The 20,077-nt window shown below is 50.0% G+C and overlaps 9 protein-coding genes across 9 annotated transcripts; 4 read left to right on the top strand and 5 right to left on the bottom strand.

The window, feature by feature from the left end:
- Window positions 1-416: 416 nt before the first annotated feature.
- PHATRDRAFT_45791 (predicted protein) lies at window positions 417-4,351 on the top strand (the record flags this gene model as incomplete). Its single annotated transcript, XM_002180173.1, has 1 exon — window positions 417-4,351. One exon carries the CDS (start codon window positions 417-419, stop codon window positions 4,296-4,298), a length of 3,882 nt encoding a protein of 1,293 aa, XP_002180209.1. The 3' UTR covers window positions 4,299-4,351.
- Window positions 4,352-4,475: 124 nt separating this feature from the next.
- Window positions 4,476-6,281, bottom strand: PHATRDRAFT_45790 (predicted protein; the record flags this gene model as incomplete). The annotated part of the gene is made up of 2 exons (XM_002179971.1): window positions 6,084-6,281; window positions 4,476-5,984 (listed from the first exon to the last, which is right to left on the bottom strand). Exons 1-2 carry the CDS (start codon window positions 6,246-6,248, stop codon window positions 4,476-4,478), a joined length of 1,674 nt encoding a protein of 557 aa, XP_002180007.1. The 5' UTR covers window positions 6,249-6,281.
- A 557-nt stretch (window positions 6,282-6,838) lies between these two features.
- Window positions 6,839-8,723, top strand: PHATRDRAFT_45789 (predicted protein; the record flags this gene model as incomplete). The annotated part of the gene is made up of 1 exon (XM_002180172.1): window positions 6,839-8,723. Exon 1 carries the CDS (start codon window positions 6,975-6,977, stop codon window positions 8,721-8,723), a length of 1,749 nt encoding a protein of 582 aa, XP_002180208.1. The 5' UTR covers window positions 6,839-6,974.
- Window positions 8,724-10,680: 1,957 nt separating this feature from the next.
- On the top strand, window positions 10,681-11,241 carry PHATRDRAFT_35582 (predicted protein; the record flags this gene model as incomplete). Its single annotated transcript, XM_002180171.1, has 1 exon — window positions 10,681-11,241. One exon carries the CDS (start codon window positions 10,681-10,683, stop codon window positions 11,239-11,241), a length of 561 nt encoding a protein of 186 aa, XP_002180207.1.
- A 525-nt stretch (window positions 11,242-11,766) lies between these two features.
- PHATRDRAFT_12309 (predicted protein) lies at window positions 11,767-12,168 on the bottom strand (the record flags this gene model as incomplete). Its single annotated transcript, XM_002179970.1, has 1 exon — window positions 11,767-12,168. A coding segment is annotated over one exon (402 nt), but the record flags the coding sequence as incomplete, so codon positions are not given.
- A 690-nt stretch (window positions 12,169-12,858) lies between these two features.
- PHATRDRAFT_35580 (predicted protein) lies at window positions 12,859-14,112 on the top strand (the record flags this gene model as incomplete). The annotated part of the gene is made up of 1 exon (XM_002180170.1): window positions 12,859-14,112. One exon carries the CDS (start codon window positions 12,859-12,861, stop codon window positions 14,110-14,112), a length of 1,254 nt encoding a protein of 417 aa, XP_002180206.1.
- Window positions 14,113-14,158: 46 nt separating this feature from the next.
- PHATRDRAFT_35579 (predicted protein) lies at window positions 14,159-15,897 on the bottom strand (the record flags this gene model as incomplete). The annotated part of the gene is made up of 5 exons (XM_002179969.1): window positions 14,159-14,212; window positions 14,259-14,527; window positions 14,567-14,790; window positions 14,864-14,958; window positions 15,004-15,897. 5 exons carry the CDS (start codon window positions 15,895-15,897, stop codon window positions 14,159-14,161), a joined length of 1,536 nt encoding a protein of 511 aa, XP_002180005.1.
- A 359-nt stretch (window positions 15,898-16,256) lies between these two features.
- On the bottom strand, window positions 16,257-17,637 carry PHATRDRAFT_12346 (predicted protein; the record flags this gene model as incomplete). The annotated part of the gene is made up of 2 exons (XM_002179968.1): window positions 16,257-17,185; window positions 17,340-17,637. 2 exons carry the CDS (start codon window positions 17,635-17,637, stop codon window positions 16,257-16,259), a joined length of 1,227 nt encoding a protein of 408 aa, XP_002180004.1.
- Window positions 17,638-18,680: 1,043 nt separating this feature from the next.
- PAS (hypothetical protein) lies at window positions 18,681-19,109 on the bottom strand (the record flags this gene model as incomplete). The annotated part of the gene is made up of 1 exon (XM_002179967.1): window positions 18,681-19,109. The coding sequence occupies one exon, from the start codon at window positions 19,107-19,109 to the stop codon at window positions 18,681-18,683; it is 429 nt and encodes a 142-aa protein (XP_002180003.1).
- Between the last annotated feature and the right edge of the window lie 968 nt (window positions 19,110-20,077).

The raw sequence follows: 20,077 nt of genomic DNA, 5'->3' as shown, positions 1-20,077 counted from the left end.
TGGAATATTTGGTAGGGTTGTCAAACTAGGGTGGATTGGAATATAGGGTTGGAAGGGGTGGACTGTGAGAAACCCCCCTACGGATTTCGAGTCCCGGTCATATTCGACGCTCCGAATCTGGCACACAACCGGTTCCGATTGAGGTCTTTTGGGTGCGCACCGGAGCCCAAAGGAGTCACACACATAGACTCACACACTCACACACGGTCAGTCGAGGCACAACAACAAAGCAGTCCGAAGCAACCAAACCGAAATAGTCAATCCTATTCCACTTTCGTTTCCGCACCAAATACGTTTTCGGGTTTCGCCCCCGCACCTCGACTGATTCCCCACCCTACGACGTGTGACTGTACACAAGTACAAGAATTATTGGTGTGCCTGTAACATATAGATTGCGGGGTGATTCGTACGACAGCATGTCGACCCCTTCCCGTCCGACAGAGTCGTCACCACGGACACCGTCATCACACCGGTTTCGGTCGTCGTCGTTTCGTACCACACCACCACCACCATCATCATCCTCCTCCGTCCCGTCCCGCACAACACCGCGTCGGTTGACGCCCTTCCGACCCCGCTACGTGGATCCCCACACGCACGTCGTGTACGATACCATCACGTGTATCGTACGGGAAGGATGGCTCACCAAGCAAAGCTTGTGGGTACAGAAATGGCGACGACGTTACTTTGTCCTCCGCGACGACAAACTCTTTTTTGCCATGAACGAAACCTGTAAACCACACGGAATGATCGATCTCGCCCGTTGTACCAACGTGATTCGCTACCGTCACCCCGACGACAGCACCAACAGTACCAACAGCAATAGTACTATCCTTACTACCCGCAACCACGCAAGCAGTCGCCACAATCACGACAATGATGATGATGGCAGTACCGCCGCATCTTTACATTCGGCCCGGTCTTCCTGGACGAATCCCTCGACTTCGTCGTCACCAGCGCGAGCGACTCCACGCCACACTCCCCCCCGGACTCACGGTCAAACATCCCAACGCTACGAATTCGAAATACAGTGTGGCAATCTACCCGAACTCCGCTACCGACTCTACGCCGATTCCCATTTGGCGCGGGAAGCCTGGTTGTACTGGTTGCGCCAGAAAACTCCCACCGGAACCCGACCCGATCGACGCGGAAACGATCACGTTGCCGTGGCCTTGCGGCACAGTATCGTCCGTATCCAAGCGCTCTGGCGAGCCCGAGTGGCGTTACGGTGGTGGCAACGCCAACGGCAAGCCGTACGGTCTCTTCAACACGTCTGGCGGACGAGAACCCGGTCGTCGCCGGCCTCCGTGAAAGTGCCGGTGGAATCGTGGGACTCCACCGGTCTCCCGTCCCCCCACCACTCGACGACATCTTCGTCGTCCTCGTCCTCCGCGACGACGCCATGTTCCGTGGGTCCTTCCGACGCCACGTTTGATCCCATGGACGCAAACGTTCGGTCCCGGACGACCCCGCAACAGCCCACCGGTTCCGAACCCGTCCCGGCTCTGGAGACAATATCTCGACGCCGTTTGTTCGTGGACGACAACAACAACAACAACAACAGCGCGTTCCAACCAAGACAACCGGTCACCATCTCCACCCAAGTTCCCCAACCACCGCTGCCCGTGGGCGGCGTCATGGTCGTGACCCCACCAAACGACCAAGAGGCTCTCTGGACGTCGCGAGGAAACGCCACCGTCGTCACGAGCACCGCTAAGCGGCCCACAACAGAAGAGTCTCCTTTACCAATCGGAACGACACCGCGGACTGCAAGGGAAGCGACAGCTTCCACAGCAGTAGCAACAACAGCGACAGTCCACCAAGGCCCGGTCGTGGACGAGCTTGACGAAACCTCGAGTCGGGACGACGACGACGAGGAATGGGAAAAGGTATGTTCGGAGGAAGCCGCACTACCCGCTCCACCGGTGGATCAGTATTCCAGTGCGCGCGTACTAGTATGGCTCGTCCTTCTACTCATTTGGGTCGGGTACTGGCCACCCGTGCGGTCACGAGTCCGATACTGGAAGGCCACGGCTTGGTCGAATTTGGTTTGGGAAGTTCCCAATCCCGGGTCAATCGTGGTGGAATCTCCATTCCCCGCAATTTCGGCCGATTCCCCATTTGTTAGCGAAGGAACAGAAAGAGACAGCCGAGATAGCCCTACCAAACACGAAGCAGAAGCAGGTGCTCGTTACGACGACGATCGCATGAAAAGTGAAAATTTCGTGGCGTCGGATACACACGAGCCTGTGGGAGAAAACGGTCCAATAAGTTCCAAAACATCATCCGAACATCTGCAGCCAATAGACGGTGAGCAATCGTTTAATGGCGACCGATACGTTGACGAGCCAGTATGGGACATAAGCATAAAAGAAGATGCCGCGTGGGACACTCGCGAAACGTCCGACAACAACGAGTGGGACCAAACCAAGACCTACGGCGGTAAAACTAGGGAGAAAGAAGGCAAGGAACACCCAGATGAGGATCTCGACGGTCACGTAGACGAGCCAGCGTCTAGCGAAAGCACAGAAGATCCTACCCAGTGGGACTCCCGTGAGCCTTTCCTTGACAGTGAGTGGGACCAATTTGAATCGCACGGCTCAGTAGCTTTCGAAAAAACAGACGAAGGTCATCCGGGAGAGAATCTCAATACGCACGTACACATATCTGTGTCGGATGAAAGCATGGAAGGGGCTATCGAACGGGCCACTCACTATAGACTCCACGAGAGCGAGTGGGGTCAATACGAATCGCGCGTGCCAATAGCTGTCGAAAAGCCAGGTGCGGATCATTCAGACGAAGTTTTCGAAAGGCATGTAGACGAACCAACGTCCGACGAAAACACGAAAGAGACTTTCGCGCGGGAAGGCCCCGATACACTCGACGACAGCGAGTGGGCCCAACCCGAAACGTACAGCTCAACAGCTGTCGAGAACATAGATGATCATTCAAGAGAAGATGTAGACGAGCCAGCCTTGGACGACAGCGCAGAAGAGGCTACCGAATGGGACGCCCGCGAAACTCTCAGTAACGGCGAGTTGGACGAGCACGAATCGCAAGGCTCAAGAGCTGTCGAAAATACAGGTGATATTCCGGGCGCGGAGTTCGATAGGCATGTAGACGACTTTTCTACCGACCAAAGCGTAGAAGACTCCAACAAGCAGGAAGGCCATGATACACTCGACGACAACGAGGGGGGCCAGCTTGAGACGAGCGGCTCGAGCCTTAGCAAGAAAGCAGGTGGAAATCATTCTGGGGAGGATCTTGATAGTGGCGTCGACGAGGCCGCGTCCGATAAAAGCGCAGAAGAGTCGACTGGAAGGGAAGGCCACGATGCATTTGGCAATAGAAAGTTGGACCAGCTTGAATCGGTTGGCTCAATGACTGGCGAGAAAATAGATGGAGAAAATCCAGACGAGGATCTTGACAGGCACACAGGGGAGTCAGCGTCAGAAGATTCTTGCGAGCGGGAAGACCACGATACTCTCGGTGACAGCAAGATAGACCCACCCGAATCGCTCGTCTCGGTCACTAGCGAGAAAGCAGGTGGAGATAATCCTGGCGAGGACCTCGATAGCCACGCTGACGAGGCAGCGTCGGAGGAAAGCGCTGAAGAGACCGTCGAGTGGGACGCCCACGACACGCTTGATGACAGCGAGCTGGACCCACATGAATCGCACGACTTGATGGTCAATGGGATGAAGCGAGAGGAGTACAATGAAGATTCTCAAAAAATGGAAACCAGTGATGATGGTGCGCCGGATGGCGAAGATAGGTATGCTGCAGAGCCTGTCAGTAAACTGCTATACGAGGGCGTTCAGCCAGGGTTACATCACATATTTGACTTAGACGCCAACGACCACCAAAAGGACGTCAACCTTACTCCACCAGTACTTAGAGCAGTCGATGCTAGCGACATAATATTCGACGGCGGAGAGACGAAAGGGGCTTCAGAGACCGTGGAATCTATTTCCAAACACGAGCCAATGGCAGCAAAGGACAAAAACGAGAAACCACACGGATTGGACGAGGAATCGGAAACTGAAGAAGATACCAATGGAGAGAGTAAAGCTTTCACACAAAAGAATGGTCTTGATTCCAAAGTTCTAGATCTGTTAGAGGCATCCAAGGTGACTGCTGCGTCCGTCGCGGACCGTCTGCAGTCTGAAATGGCTAAAAGGGGGGTCACGGCTCTTCCACCGGCCAATACTATGAAACAGGAAACCGGAAAAGAAATCGTCGAGCGACTTGAAATCAGAATACGTCGCTATCTTCACGAAACAAGACACATAGGAACATAGAGCAACGCATTGTAAAGACGAAAGGTCGAAACTAGGATCCTTTTCAGATCGGGTAATTGCTGTTACAGCATAGTCTGAATGAATTGTCGAGATTTAGGAGCGGACCCTTGGATCGTATTTCGACATTACATGCTGTGATGCCATGGTCGTCGTTTTCGGCGTACATGCGAAAATCACCTATTCTTGAGCTACTGCGTATGGTTGCTGACGCTCAAGTATTTCTGATTTAGCTTTGGCTGCTCGTACCAACTCGAGATACTCTTCCAAGACCCACTGCAGAAATAGGTCTGCATTGGGGACAGCCCACGCTTCGGCTGTCACGGTCAATCCCAAATCGCTGGCGTACGAGCTCACCACGACACCGATCGGTATTCCGGGTGGCAACGGAATGAACCCTTGTATGGCTTCTACCTTACGTCCAGCCATGTGAACAGGTTGGGGCGGACCTCGCGTATTGGTCACGACGCAACTGGAGTTGGCGCTCGACGCGGCAAACGCGGCCGATGTCCAAGTAGAGGGGAGCACACGAGAGGCTGTACTGAGCACTTTGGCTAGTAGGTGGCTGACTAGTGCTGCCGGCGTGCTCTTGATGAACGCTAATTCATCGTGGACGGTACGAAGGCGCTCAGTAGCTGTCAGTGTAATTGCATGGTCGATTTCTCCTGGTAAGCGTGCAGTGAAAGCACCCAACCGATTGCCTACCGACTCACCCGGCAACACAATTCCACCTCGCAAATGGACCGGGATTGTCACGTGGAAACGCTCAATGGGAGGCAAAGGCTGTGTGCTTTTGTCCCCAGCAACTTCGGCAAGAATAAGCATGCGCTGTCGATGATACTGAAACTGTTTCGCTAAAGCTGCAGTCACACAGGAGCAAAAGACATCGTTGACGGTAATTTTGCGCCCTGAATCTTGACTGAGCATCTGAGCAACCCATTTGACTTGATCAACCGGAGCGGCGGTTGTCATGGATATGTTGCGAAGAGGAACATCCGCTTCATCTTGGGTAGCGACATTTGACGAATTGGATGCGGCTTCAATTTGCTTCCACGGACTCGGATTCCACCACGCCCACAGCAATAATTCGCCTTGATAGCAAACCGCACGAATGGATCCGCTGAAGAGCCACCAGAGCTGTCCCAGACTCCGGAATACTTTTTGCCACCAGGTCCGGGCGCGGGCTTTGATCTTACGTGCGTCTAAGAGCGTTCGTATCTGTGATTGTAAGATGGCAGCTTCGTCGCTCAAATCCATCAGGGCGGCACCCATACTGGCTCCGTCTGCCAAGGCGTGGTGTCCACGAAAAAGCAAAAGCGATTCGCGTTTTTCCAAGGAACTGGCTATATAAATATGCCAAAGTTCGTTGGACAAATTCCAACGAGACGTTTGGGTCGTTTGTATACGGGCCTGCAAGTCTTGGCGAGACGAAGGGAAAATTGTATCGGATAGGTGCCTCGAGACCGGATCCTGTTCCGGCTCGAGTGGAATGGCTTCAAAGTGTCCCGGGTGCGTCTCGGAAACAGCCTGATGAAAGCGCTCGTGGCGCTGGTCCATTTCCCGCGTTTGCCAGAGTTTGGCAAAATCGGGAAGGGTCATGGGCGGACCGCTTAGTTTGATAAAGAAAGTAACGATGGAAGGATTGAAGGCTGTCTCGGAAATCATGGAAAAATGGCCGATCGAAGTCATCTGGAGCGAAATTCATGGTCCAAAAAGAAGGCGAGAACAAAGCCATTGTCAGCAGGACAGGTGCATTCGCTACGACCGTACCGTTCCGACTTTGCTCACCTTTTTTCGCAACACAGCGTTGTTGATGGAGCGCGTTGGTGGTGTTGGAGACTGCCCGGCGTCGCAGGATGCCACGCGCAATTTCGGACTCATAGCCGCCGCCGTTGCCAAGACTGTCAACTTGGCGTGCCCCCAAACTAAACGAGCTCCAACGGAGGTTGCCATGGTCTATAGTAGCCCCCGTTTTGGATTCGGTGTCGGACACTGTGTTCGTTCGTCCGATCCGTTTCCGTCCTCGTTTTGGCTCGCTCGACTCAGTGGAAAGATTGACAGTGCAAGTGATTTTTCCTGTGGTTTCCTTGAAAGCAAGGGTCAGGGTTTGGATCAAGAAAATTTTTACATTAAGGTTAGCGCTGAATGAGAGCGGCATTTGACTGCAACATCTGTCGTGACGACAGCTGTATTTGCTGACGTTTGATGACGTGGTCACACGTTTTCTATACTTTGATTTGCGAGTTCTGGTGTTCTAATTGAATCAAATGTTCGAGCTTTACTTAGTGAAGAAGCTCACCTCGATCTTTGTCAAATAAACGATTTAACCGAAACGATGTCATTCTTCAAATTAAAAACAGCTGTTCCTGTAATTGCACCTATCGTCTGGATTTAGAAAATTGTCATCGAGGACACTGAAATGTTTTTCCATTTCCTACGATTTCACTGTCACTCATATGAAAATTTTTGCGCGTTGTCTACAGGTAAGATTCAAGGAACGAATCTTGCAAGGTTATTGCGTGCGCATACTTTTGTCAATCTGGTGGAATTGTACGAAAATTCTCACTACGGTTTTCTTCTTGCGTCCTCCTCCCGTCGACTTTTGTGGCCCAACTTGCAGCTGTTCTGCTCTTAGAGAACCCCGATCATCCCATAATCGACAACAAGCCAAGCTCCAGCATGAATCCGGCCGCGGAAAATGTGTACAATACCTTTATGGCATCGCTTCGCTCGGTCGGCACCGCTGTAACGTTGGCCTCCGTGGGGGTGTACTTGCATCGCCGCGGCTTTGTCGTCGGCGACGGCAAACGTGTCCTAGCGGTCATTTCGCAGCAAGTCACCTTTCCTTTGTTCCTCTTTACCAAAATCATTTACTGCAATCAGGATTGGAGCGACGATCCCTGTCCGGACGTGGCAAAGACCCTCCACGAAGTATGGATGCTTCTACTCTGGCCCGCCTACGTGGTGGGAATAGGGCTCCTAGTGGGAGCGCTCATGGCACGAATGGCCGGGACTCCGCCCGCACACGTACGCTCTGTCCTGGCAGCCTGCGCCTTTGGTAACTCAACCGGCTTGGCCATTACGCTCCTGACGGTGGTTCATTCTAATTTTCCCGAAACGTCCGATCTCGGACGTATTGATCCGACTCTATTTCTATCGGTGTACCTGTTGCTGTACCCCATACTCCAGTGGGGGCTTGGGGGATGGCTCCTCGCACCTCCACCCGAGTGCGAAGTGCGGAATTTTTTGACGGAAACGGCAGGAGAGGAAGGAGACACCTCAACCGAAACAAGTAGCGGAGCCGCGATGCCACTCAACGATATTGACGGCGCCAGTGACGGGGACGGGGCACGCCCAGTCTTTCGTAGGAGCTTGTCAAGCAACGTGCGCGTCAACGTGCTAAATCTCAAAGAGGTTAAAGATCGATTAGGTCTGACCTCCATGGACGAAGGATTGTACATATCGGAACACGACTTGTCGGGATTCAATTTTCCAGATACCGAAGGCGAGCACGCTTCTGAAAATGCTCCACTATTACCGAATGATAGTGCGGCAGGCTCTTATACGCACAGTAATAATGCCAACGCATCCCGCATGGTTGTCCCTGTGGGGAACACGGCGTCCACAGCTTTGAACGATATTTTGCTTGCCTCTCAACAGAACAGCTCTCAGGAAAATACCCTAGAATGTTACGGAGCTGCGGAGTTTGACAGATTTTCTACCGATGATTCTATAGACGAACGGGTCCAGCGTATGACCAACTCTTTCCCAACAACCTCTCCGGCGTCGGACCCTACAACAACAGCAAATCGCGTCAAGACTCTGTCCAACTCCAAAGGCGAAACTGTGTGGTCGACGGTTAAAAATATTCTGTCCCGCTGTTTTCAACCCCCCGTCATTGGAGCGGTTGCCGGAATCATCTGTGCCGTAACACCTTTGCGAGGTATTTTTGTAGATTTGGTCGATCGGAGCGCCGACGCTCCAATGGAATGGCTTTTTGACGGTCTGCACAATGTCGGCATGGCAGCCGTCCCCATCAATATGATGATTTTGGGCTGCAATCTCAGTGCATCGCAAATGAAAGATCACACCCTCAAACACGATCCTAACATGTTATCCATGCGCACCATGATTTGGATTGTCATTGGCAAGATGATTATAATGCCAATCATAGGAATTTTGTCGGCCATCATTCTCAAACTGTATGTTTGGGATATACCCAAGGAAATTCACGGCTCCTTTTATTTGGTCTTGATGATTGTGTTTTTAACACCCACCTCCAACAATGTTATGGTAATGGTTGAACTCAGCCGCAGTGATACAAAGGAAGGAATTGCTTCCGTCATTGCCCTTCAATACGCCGTTGCGCCGCTTATTCTTAGCCTCACCATGACTATTGCGATTGGTATTGCCAGTGATTGGTCCTAGGGGAGAAAGAAGTGCTTTCACTTACCAAGGTTTATATATAAATTATTGCAAGTTTAGTGGACAGTCGCTCCACCGCCGCATCGAGAAATAAAGGAGGAAAGCTTCCAATTCATGAGTTCATCAGATGTATATTACCAATGAGCATGATAGATTGTACAAATTTCGACATATAAATCTGATGTATCCTGTGTGATGTAGAACGGACGCAAAGACGACTCAAAAGTTGAAATGAGGCTTAAGGTGTTTGCAATGCGACCGGTGATGTCCATCATTTCGTGTCAGGAGCAGTTCCTGTGTTCTAGCCAAAATAAAAGGTTCCCAGGTTGAATCAAAAGCGTTTCCACGACTCTGATTACAAGAAAGGCAAGCGAGACGGAGATTGGCAATATCATTGGAGCCATTCAAGCTCAGCGGCTTTATGTGCACTATCGTTAGGTTCTCATACTTAAATGCCCGATTGCACCAAAAGCAATAGTTCGGGTACAGTTGTTCGAGAATCCGCTTCCGTTCCTTGCGTGCTACCGACCCAAGTCGATGGATTGGCATTTCTGTCACGTTTTACTGTTAGTTCCAAATCGCTGTTATCGTGACTTTCAAGGTAAAAGGTCCAGATACCTGCAAGATAATTTGTTGCGTCAGCTATTCTTTCGCTTCACGCGATCGGAAACTTTCATCAAAGAATAGAAAAAGCAAAGAAATGTTTCCAATCCACCAGTAGAGACGCAATGAGACCGACAATGATTTCCGAAAGCACTTACTTAATTTACACGTCGGGATGTTGGTATTGTTTTCTTGTGTCTTAATCAAAGAAAGATTTGGGCGAAAGTACCTAAAACATTTTTTATAATGTAGACTGCGTGCGGGTACAACGCAGATTTCGATGAGGAGCAACATTAGTTTCATGAAATTCCTTCGAACTTGCCAGATGTTTCAAGAGTCTGAAAACAATAAGGTATCTTTGCTCTCTTAAGATGTACAGAGCTTTCTCTGAACAACAGATGGTCCAGCTAGAACTAAACAACAATGGTTTGGAGGTCTAGGAGGGGCTTGTCAAGCGACAGATATACCATAAGATAGGGAGCAAGTGCTATCCAGCAGATTTTTCCATTTCCGTGAGTGCAACAATAGAATACCAGAAAATTTCGTGAGGGCCGAACAGGACGGAACGGGTCGGAACCGAAGCCTGCGCTTCAATACAGAAGTTAAGCTGCCTCATTATTGGGAGGCGATATATCGTAGCTCAAGAAAACATGTGTCTGGCTCCCGCAGGAGGTTGAGCGAGAGAGAGCGTTGGACCAAGGAATTGAAAATGGGGATGTTGATCACTTCTGGAGGTTTCAGTTTTGTGTATCTTGACGGCAGCTTTTTCCAATAAGCGAATCCCACTCCAAAAACAATTAGCCAAGTATATATTTTGCAGTTAGCGTATCGTACCGTTAGTTGATTTATTTATTTTCGACACCGGCGATGACTCAACTAATTATAGACTCGAGGTCGCGTGAGCGACATTCTGACCTATGTGAAATTCACTGCCGCACAAATTCCGTGACTGATGTAAAATACCAGATCGTGCATATTCATATACAAGCGTGAGGAAATACTTAAAATACCCAACCGAGCAACTCGTTTCTCATCGTCAGGACGATCAGATTGCAAAGGAAGGTCTCTGCCGCTATCTGTAAAAAATATAACCTGCTGATGAACAGAAAGTGCAATTTGCTCTTAGTCAGGAGACGCAAACAAGACACTTGAACTTCCATTCGCGGCATCAATGTATGTTCGCAAAGTGAGTCACGTTGGAGCGTCCAATCTCGAAAAGGACAGCTTCTAAAGGAGAAGTCTTCACAGTTAATACAAAGAACAAACACAACGTTCATACAGATCTAGACTCGATGGTCCAGAATCAATGAGGCTTTCCTCAGAACCGAATAAGTCGTCCTGGCTGACGCGAACGAAGATGTTTCAGACATTGACAAGAAAGGCTTATCGCTTGACAGCTGATAAGGATGGTCGAGTCGGTCGAACCGAATTATATGCTGGGATCCTTGTGGTCCATTTGAATCTTGCCAAATACGCCGGTGCCGCAGCTTGCTATCCCCCAACCCGCGCAACCGTCGAGGAATTGTTTGTCGCCGTCGATGATGACAAGTCCGGATACATCGATGAAGAAGAGTTCAAGCAGATTGTTGTTATTTGTTGTGTGGACGTGACAAGTCGTATTGTGACATACTATTCTATTCTTATTTTGTTGGTACCTTACGTTACCGAGGCCCTCCTCACTGGTTTCTGTACATTGGATCACTCGTTGGGATGGGATATACAAAAATCTCATGCACCCGCTCTGCAATGGGTGGAAAGCATCTTGTCTTGGAATGAGATTGCTGAGAAAGCTGTTGGCTTCATCCTTTTTATTTTGGTTATTCCGATTTTCTTCGACTATATTGATCGATCTTCGAAAGCAGTAGGAATGAAAACCATTTCCGAGAAGCCCCCAAGCCCAGACAGCAAAACCGAATAGACGGTAAAAAATCTGCAGCATCGTTTTACGTACTCTCAAGAAATCAAATCTATTCTGAGCGTGCCTTTTTGCTAGCCCTGACATCATCTTCCGCATCTTCTGGGTTCGCAATTCTTTCGCTCTCTTTTTCAAGTTTTTGACTTCCTGCCCATATACCGGCAGCAGGAGATGGGCCATAGTCGTCATCGCCTTCGTCATCGGTTTCATCGTCAGTTGTCTCGTTATCTTCATCGTTGGTTTCTTCCTCAGCACTTCTCGCAGCCGATGCGTCCTGCTGTCGCTGTGCTTCCAGTCTTTTTTCTCGTTCTTCTAACCGCTTTTCTCGTGCAATCTGTACGGCCGCCAGATTCTGTCCATATTTGTTGCCAAAAATATTCTGAGGCCCTGCATTTTTGCCGGATGCACATCCCATGCAACCCGTCTACAATTCAGCATAAGTGATTAGCCCGTCTTTCAGTTCGGCCTATCGAAACGCACGACAATTATTCGACTACTCCAAAGACTTACCGTAGGATCCTTGGCCTGCTTTTGGTCTTCTGATCTATCCTTCCATGGGACACGACATAGGCTTGTCGTCCCAAATTTGTAATTAACTGGACTAATGACGTAGGTTGAACAAAGTCGCTCGTATCCTGGCTTTTTCCACTTGGCAATCAGGGCTGGATCAACCAATTTTTGCTGAATGCAGTACTGATAAACTTCTTTGGAAATTCGCTCATGCGTGTAATACAAGTCGTAAATGTACCGAGACTTTTGCCAGTTAATCTGGTGTACCGGCCACATAGCCTCCTGCTTGCGTTGTTTCGCGTTGGTTTCCTTGACCTTGTCGCGCAATTCATTTTCCAACGCTTCGAGGACAGGCTCGACGTCCTCAAAACCGGGTGGCGGAGTCCGCCGTTTCTGATTCCATTTGGTGGGTAACGGCATCGTTGTAGAATTCTTTCCGGTTGTGGCAGTTCCCAATTGGAGATGACAACTAAGGTCAATCGGATGTTACCGTAGCACTTTTACTTCTCACATTTACAGTTAACAGTAAACGAGAATACGGGTTTCCTGGGAGCACCGACTGTGAACGTAGCAAACTACTGTGAGGGGCAGACTGTGAAATCTCATTTTACCGTGAATCCCAAAGAGAGATCGTCCGTCGACCGACTTAAAAGAAGAATATTTTGTTAGGGGAAGGTCTCGGGACATGAAGATAATAGAAGCCGAAAACGTTTGTCCCTCGGCATTTGTCAAAACCGTATGTGGACGCGACCTGTATCCCACTCCATCGACGATTATCCCCATCCAAGCCACCGTTCTCTACGCAGTGAGAATTTGGGGCATTTGCTGGATCTCAGGGGTAAAGAAAAGCGAAGAAACCCTTGCTTCTTGGCTCTCCTCGTCCAGGAACCTGTTCTGTGCCGCAATTACTGACTGTGAAGCATGAGAACATCTTCTCTCTTGACTATACCGAAAAGCTTTTCTATCATCATCACTTTGTCGATTTTAAATCGATCTCTGTTACGGAAGACACAGGCTTCTTTTTTGGCTCGCGGTGCAATTGCGGTTGGTTATAATCCGCACTTCTACCTACAAACAGACACTCCGCAATATACAACGAAAAGTATTGCTATGACAAAGTCGGTTGACCAGTTTCTCGCCGAACAGAAAACGACTCCTTCTAAGCACTTGGTGATTGGGAACGAAGCTGGCGACGCTGATAGTATCATAAGTGCCATTGGTCTTGCATATGTCGAGTCTGTTGGAAAGCCAGAATCAGACTCTGCGGGGCTCAAGACACCGATCGTTAGCATCCCGAAAGAGGATTTGAAATCGCAGCGTCCGGAAACCGTTCTTTTGATGGAACTGGCGGGAATTTCACACGCCGTTGATCACTTGTTTTTTGTCAATAGTGATATTGTAACTCATCCGGAAACCGAAATGGATGTTACCTTGGTGGATCACAACCGCTTGGGAGAAGATCTCGTGAATATGCCATGGAAAGTGGTGGAAATTCTAGACCATCACAGGGACGAAGGGCAGTACCTAGATACATGTTCAGGAGAATCTCGGAATATTGCTTTCGCTGACGGACAGGCACAGGTAGCTAGCGCATCGACTCTGGTTGTGGAGCGTTTGCGGGACTTTTGTCAAGAGCCCTATCCATCTTCCCTCAGTACGCTTTTACTTGGTGCGATATTGCTCGATTCAGTTAATATGTTGCCAGCGGCGGGCAAAGGTACGGCACGTGATGCAGTCGCCATCCAAAGCTTGTTGAACGGAACAAACTGGTCAGATCTTTCCGAGAAGACCAAGTCAATATTACAAGTGTCAGAGGGGACAGGGGAGCCAAACACCACTGCCATGTTTGAAGCACTCCAAAACGCAAAATTCGATTTGGAATTTTGGAGAGCGCTGTCCGTAAGGGATGCGCTCCGGTTGGATTACAAGGAATTCACAATCGATAACGATAGCGAGGAGAGTTCGTCTTTTGGGGTGTCGACCGTCCTCATGCCATTGAATGACTTTCTGTCCAAATCAAATGCTTCTACAAAAATTGATGCCTACATGAAGGAGAACGATGTGACTTTTCTTGGAATCATGTTGGCCTTCACGGAAGGCGACTCACACCGTCGGCAGCTGGTTCTATGTGGACTGAACGGCTTTCCTCTCCAACTTTTGGTCGATTACTTGATCGAGCACAACAACGATGATAAAAATTCTCTCTGGCTTCAAGAACTGGAGGACGCTTTTATGGAGGATCATTCAGATGGTTTGGCCATGCGCTTTTACGACCAGGGAAATGCCAAGGCCAGTCGCAAACAAGTTGCTCCCATACTGACCCGATTCTTTGAAACAAGCACTACCGCAGCTGCCAAATTGTGAGTTTAATAAAATCATTTCTACTTAGAAAGGGTCTCGATGCCCCAGTTTAAATATGCACGGAAGTACCGGCCAGCAGCCAATGGGAGGTCTCGTGGAACACCTACTCGGTCTCTTAAATAGGCCAATGCAGCAGCTACTCCCTCGACCTGATTGTCCGGAACTGACGATCGCAACTGATCTACCATCGCTTGATCCGGCAGCGTGGCTTCGACATCCATCAAAGCTGCACATACTACGCGAAGAGCGGAATCGGTAGCAGAACGAATCTCGTTGTCTGTTTCTGCGTACGGATCGGCAAGCTCTGCTCCAAACCTTTTGCGTGGGTTCTTGGCACCTTGCGGCCCCCCGCGAGCAGCAAAACGGGAAACGTTATTGCCGTTGCCGGCCAGTTTCCACGCAGCCATGGCTCGACACGCTTGCGACATGGTAGTTTCGTCGCAAGATCCATACGTACCATCGCTGTCGGGTTGCAGACCGGCGGCATCCAGTACACACGATGGCAATGGCATTCCTCGATACAATGGCTGAAGTTCATCATCAAACGAAAGCGGCAACTTCCACGATTTTCCGTCACGGCCAAGGATCGACGCCTGAAACTTTTTGCGGTCGTCATTGAATCCACCGTCGTATCCAGGTCCATACTGTGGAGGTATATCCATTACATTGGTGTAGTAGTCACTGCATAAAAAGAGTCCGTGAGAAAGCCAAGAAAGCGCAAAGAAGTCTCTTCGGTGGCTCATGAATAACGTACCTCTTAAAGGCGAGATAAGGCTCTCGTTTCTCGAATGCTTCCAACCAAGCGTTTAACCCTTTCAAATTCCACTTGGGATTACGCAAATCGAGCCCCTTCCAATGAGCACAGCTCGCGAGCATTCGCTCTACGTGACTTACATACACAAAGTCGATCATTGTAGGGTAGTCATGCTCATCGAAGAACCAGGGTCCGTTAGAAGACAGCAACTCTTGGTCCACTTTTTGCATACAATCCAAAAACCCTTGCATTGCACCTGACATGGAATCTCGACTACTAGCCATTAGCATTGTCAGCGGATTGCCTCCTTCCGGGCGAAAGAGAAGAGTACACCACCAGCCAAAGAGATCCCGCTCGAGACGGGCCAGCTTTTTGTATCGCTCCCAACCGGCCGTGTCGCCCTCTCTTGGGAGCATCGGACGATATCCATCCTGTTTGGAGTGCCACTGGTCCAGGAGCTCCATAATTACTTGACTTTCTGTGACAACCTGGCCGTTTACTTCGATCGCAGGCAACAGCCCGTTCGGTACTTTGCGTAAAAACTCTTGCGGCTTGTCGCCATAGCTTCTCATGGGAACGAGGTCAATCTTCACGGGCACCTGCTTCTCTTCGATCAATAGCATCGTCTTTTCGCAGTATGGGCACCATCCAGCATGGTCACGAAACAGGGTAATTTTTGGTTCGTCGACGGATCCAAATTTGCGTAGTTTGTTCTGAACAAACGCCGATCCTTTCCCCATTTCTCGCAATTCCGCTTCCTTGTTCAAAGCAATACCAACAGGCATTGATCCTGCTCTATTTTTCAGGTCAGACCATGACGGAATCGTGACGGATTGAGTCGCCGCCGACATGCTGAGGCTTTTGCTGTAAGCGGAGGCCACGAATCGAGAATAGATCATCCACGACGATGACGGTGCCGGAGACGTCGTGAGTCGTGGTACAGCGAAAGTGGATCCCACAAAGCCCACAGTAGTGATCGCAAACAAAACAACCCAAAGTGCTACCGATATAACGAGCGGTCGGGCAATAGTCATGTTTACTGTTGATTCCGCAATTTTTCCACAATGAATGCATCACAGTCAGCGAGGATCTTTTACTGGTAGCATGAGAGATATTCCATTTTTTCACGGTCTGTACAAAAAAGTGACATTTCCGATCCAGGGAACACGTCACAGTCTATTGGATCGCTCGACGTACTGACCACAACTACGGAAAATTCCTCTCCGTCGTATTTTAAGCTAGGAATTAAGACGTCTTAAACAAAGAGAAGATAAAAACCATTTCTAGATCAAACTGTCTAGCGCGACATAGCGATCTTTTTGTCACCAAATTGCACAGGGTACGAACGAAATGAATGTAGTGGAAACCCGTTGGGTAAGTAGGACCGAGTTGTCTAGTTACCGACGGCCGTACGGATCAGCGCTGCCCGGACGGCCGGGATGGAAACCAAAGTGGTGGCGGAAATGGCCGTCAAAACCATGGAAATAGCGGCAAAAGGAAAGGCGTCCGGCTCGTCCGAAATGGCCGCCACCCCGAGGCCCTGCGACGACGATCCAATGGCCAATCCACGAACGATAGGATCCGAAATGTTCAACAACGCCAACAGGGCCTTGCCGTAGGTTGCACCAATAATGCCCGTCAAGACAACTACACTGGCCGCGACGGAAATGTCTCCGCCCAACATGGCGGTGAGTGCCATGGACAAGGCCGTGGTAATGTTGCGGGCCAATACCGAGAGTCGCACCATGCGTCCGCCGCGTCCTCCCAAATTAATGAGACGGACAAAGGCGGCTGTCCCGAAGAGGCCACCGGCACTGGAAACGAACATGGCCGTCAATACTACGAGCAGGTTGCTCTTGAGCAAATCACGACGACTGTACATGGAAATAGCAAAGGACACCACGGAGGGTCCCAAAAGATACAAAAGGATATCTCCGGCACCGGCTTTCATGGGATACAACGATCCCACCTTGTAGCTACGGACAACGTCCAGAAAGTCTTGGCCGTTGATCCGGGCCAGCGCTTGCATGAGTCCCAGTACGAGAATGGAACTGGTGACCAAGGGATGAATAACCTTAACAAAGCCGGTCGGTAGACGGGCCCCCCAAACATAGGCCGCAAAGGTAAAGAAACCCAAAAAGGCTGTTTGCAATGGACTGCTAAAGTCGTTGTTCATCTTGGTGGCCAAGAGACTGAGAACTGCAGTGATAAAGGTTCCCTTGATAAAGAAACCCATTGTGGCGTCACTAAACGGTTTTTTGGCCGGTGTAGCGGTGGCGGTCTTCTTCGTTTGGGCAACGGACGCAACTTTGACCGGGGTTCCTTGTACTTTGAGAGCGGTCAAGACGGAAGCAACGGTGGTGGTGACGGTGTAGACAAATCCGAGACAGCAAACCATAATGACTTTGGCAACCTGTCGGTATAGAGTTTGTACAATCCCAAGTGTGAGATTTCTTCACGAGTTGAACCCGGCAACGGAATCTCAACGCCAATACCAACATTTCTCCCGACACGAAACTTACATCGACACTGGTCCCAATCTTCGGTGACAAGGGCAAGAGTGCTAGGCCGGGAACGAAAAAGACGGGAAGCCACTTGGCCAGAATCCCGGCTCCGGGCGACAAGGCTTCGAAGATTGCGTTGCCGAGTTCGGGATTGATCTTTTCTGCCAGCATCATGAAGGAAAAGAGAAAGATGCAACCGCCAAGTTGTGCCGGAAACTTGACGTTGGCAGCCTTGAGCCCTTCCTTGACACCCTTTTCGATCAAGGCCATGACGATGGAAGCCACAAAGGCGTTCGGTAACGTATTGGCGACACCGCCACGGAGCGCCAGCGCTTCTTTTGGACGACCAGCGGTTGTGGTCGGCACGGTCTGGGGAAGGACCTTGAGGGAGGACAAACGCGAGTGGGGTCGAAAGACCGCCGACGGCTCCACCCGGTGCGCCGCATCGACGTGGATACTCGCATACGCCACCAGCACAGCGGCTAGGACCGTTCGACACAAAATTGATCGCCGATTATTCATACTGTATCGATCCAGCCCACTCGAAACGAAGAAAAAATGAGCGTCACGTACTGTCGTGAGACTGCGAGTGGGTTGCACCTAGAGAGGTAGCGACGCTTGTGCTTTCGACTTCCAGCGACTCGCAACCGATACACAACGAGCCGGAAACAACGGTTTTTTTTCGTATCTTGATACCTGTTACCGTCGGCTGACAAAGAGAGACGACAGACTTGCGGATCCAAAAATGACACGTCACAAACCATCACTTCGTACGTTGATAACTTCCGGGTGCGATCAAGTAACGGATTGGACAGAAAGACTCCGTATGCGACGCTACTAACATGACTGTTAATGCGGGAGTGATATAGGCTAGCTAGACAAAGAATTGGATTAACGGTAATTGACTGGGAAACTGAAAGTAGACACTTGGTGACAGTGAGTTTCGGAATTCGTTGGTCGCTTGCAGTTAGGAGGGATCGAAAAGATGAAGTCCACATTTTTGGGTAACGTGTTTTGTATATACCCTGTAGAGCAATTGTGAGATCAATTCCCTTGGGCAACGAATGGAGGAATAGGTAAGGCAATCATTCATGCAATTCATGAATATCTACTCCAAGGCAAGATTGGTCTGAAGAATGCAGGGCCTGGAATGCCTCACATCGAGGTCCCCCCGTAATGTCTAATGCTTCCGTAAAGTACAGGTCGGTCCGGTACGTCTTTGGCTGGTACACGTACACGTATACACCAATACAGCGATATTAACAATTACTTGCTTCTTGCCAAGGCAGGCGTGTAGCTGCGATATAGATTCTCTAACTACTAGTAGTGGTCACGGGTCGGGCTTTGGCGGCTTCTGCTGCGGCCTTCTTTTGTTCCCCCATGTGTTTTTCGACCACGGCCTTGCTCACTTCACACTGAACCCCGACGTGATTGACCACGTTGTTTTCGGCGTCTCGTAGAGAGGCCACAAAGAATTGGTTCCAAAAGGGTGTGCCGTCGGCTTTGTAATTCAGCAAACACACGGACGTGTCCACTCCTTCAGTAATTCCCTTGCGAATGACTTCCACTGCACTCTGGTCGGTTCCTGGTCCCTGCAGAAATCGACAATTGCGACCCAAGACCTGATCCAGCGTGTATCCGGTCAAATCCAGAAATCCTTGACTAACATAAACAATAGGATTATCGGGAAGAGTTGGATCCGAAATAGCGAAATTTTGCTGCGAACCGGAAAGAGCCGACATGAGCCGAAAGTCCGGCTCCATGAGCGTCTTCACGGGTCCAAATCCACTCGGCATGGGCAGCGGCGTAAACTTTTCCTTATCCCCACAAATCCTGGTAATAATTTGTTCCGCTTGTTGTGGTAATTCCTTTTTAATTGCCGATTTCAAACCATCCAACTGTTCCTCCAACCCGTGAATCTGTTCCTGCAGCGATTCGAGTAGAAACTTTTTGCGGAGACGGCTACGTTTGGCGTGTTCGCGGTTGCGCTCACGGCGCTCCAATTTCTGCTGCTCCGTCAAATCCTTATTGCCGGTCCCGTCCAAACTGTCCCCGTCGAAATCATCCGCACTGCGTTTCTTACTCGCACCGTCGTGGCCGTTCCCGTTGCTGCTGGGCACGTCCACTGGCGTAGGATCCGAATCCATATTGCTGCCGTTCGGCAAATCCATGTAATAGATATCGTTGAACAAGTCGTCGAGATCCAGAGTGGAACTGGGATTCGCCTACGTTGAGATGGAAGAACAACGTGAGTGTGTGGAACTTTTTCTTGGGGATGCCGGCTTATAGATATATATATATACACGCACACAGTCGCATTGACTGTGTTACCGGTACAGGATACACCGGAGGGTGACATGTTCGGCATTGCGTTCAGGTTGCCTTAGGTTGGTTCTTTTCGACAGACTATTACCAACGTACCGGATCAGACATTTGAAATAAAGGTGCCGTATTCGACGGTCCGGATGGATTGGCCTTGGCTTGGTCCGCCATGGTGTGTATGTGTGTGGACGCAACGTTGAAGCCTTATCTTTTTCCGATGTTCGAAAAATGAATCGAAATTATCTGCGGTGATGCGTGCTTCGATGGTACTGTGGTTGCGCGTGTGTGTGGGGGGGGGGGGACGAAAGAGACGCGTACCACGGCGAGGAATCCGTCCACATCTCTCTCTTCTTCGTCTGCCTTGCGGACACGACGACGAGTGTGGCAA

Source organism: Phaeodactylum tricornutum, chromosome 8 (genome assembly GCF_000150955.2).
Source record: "Phaeodactylum tricornutum CCAP 1055/1 chromosome 8, whole genome shotgun sequence".
NCBI classification, from domain to species: Eukaryota; Bacillariophyta; class Bacillariophyceae; order Surirellales; family Neidiaceae; genus Phaeodactylum; species Phaeodactylum tricornutum.
This window is presented reverse-complemented; position numbering and strand designations above follow the sequence as displayed.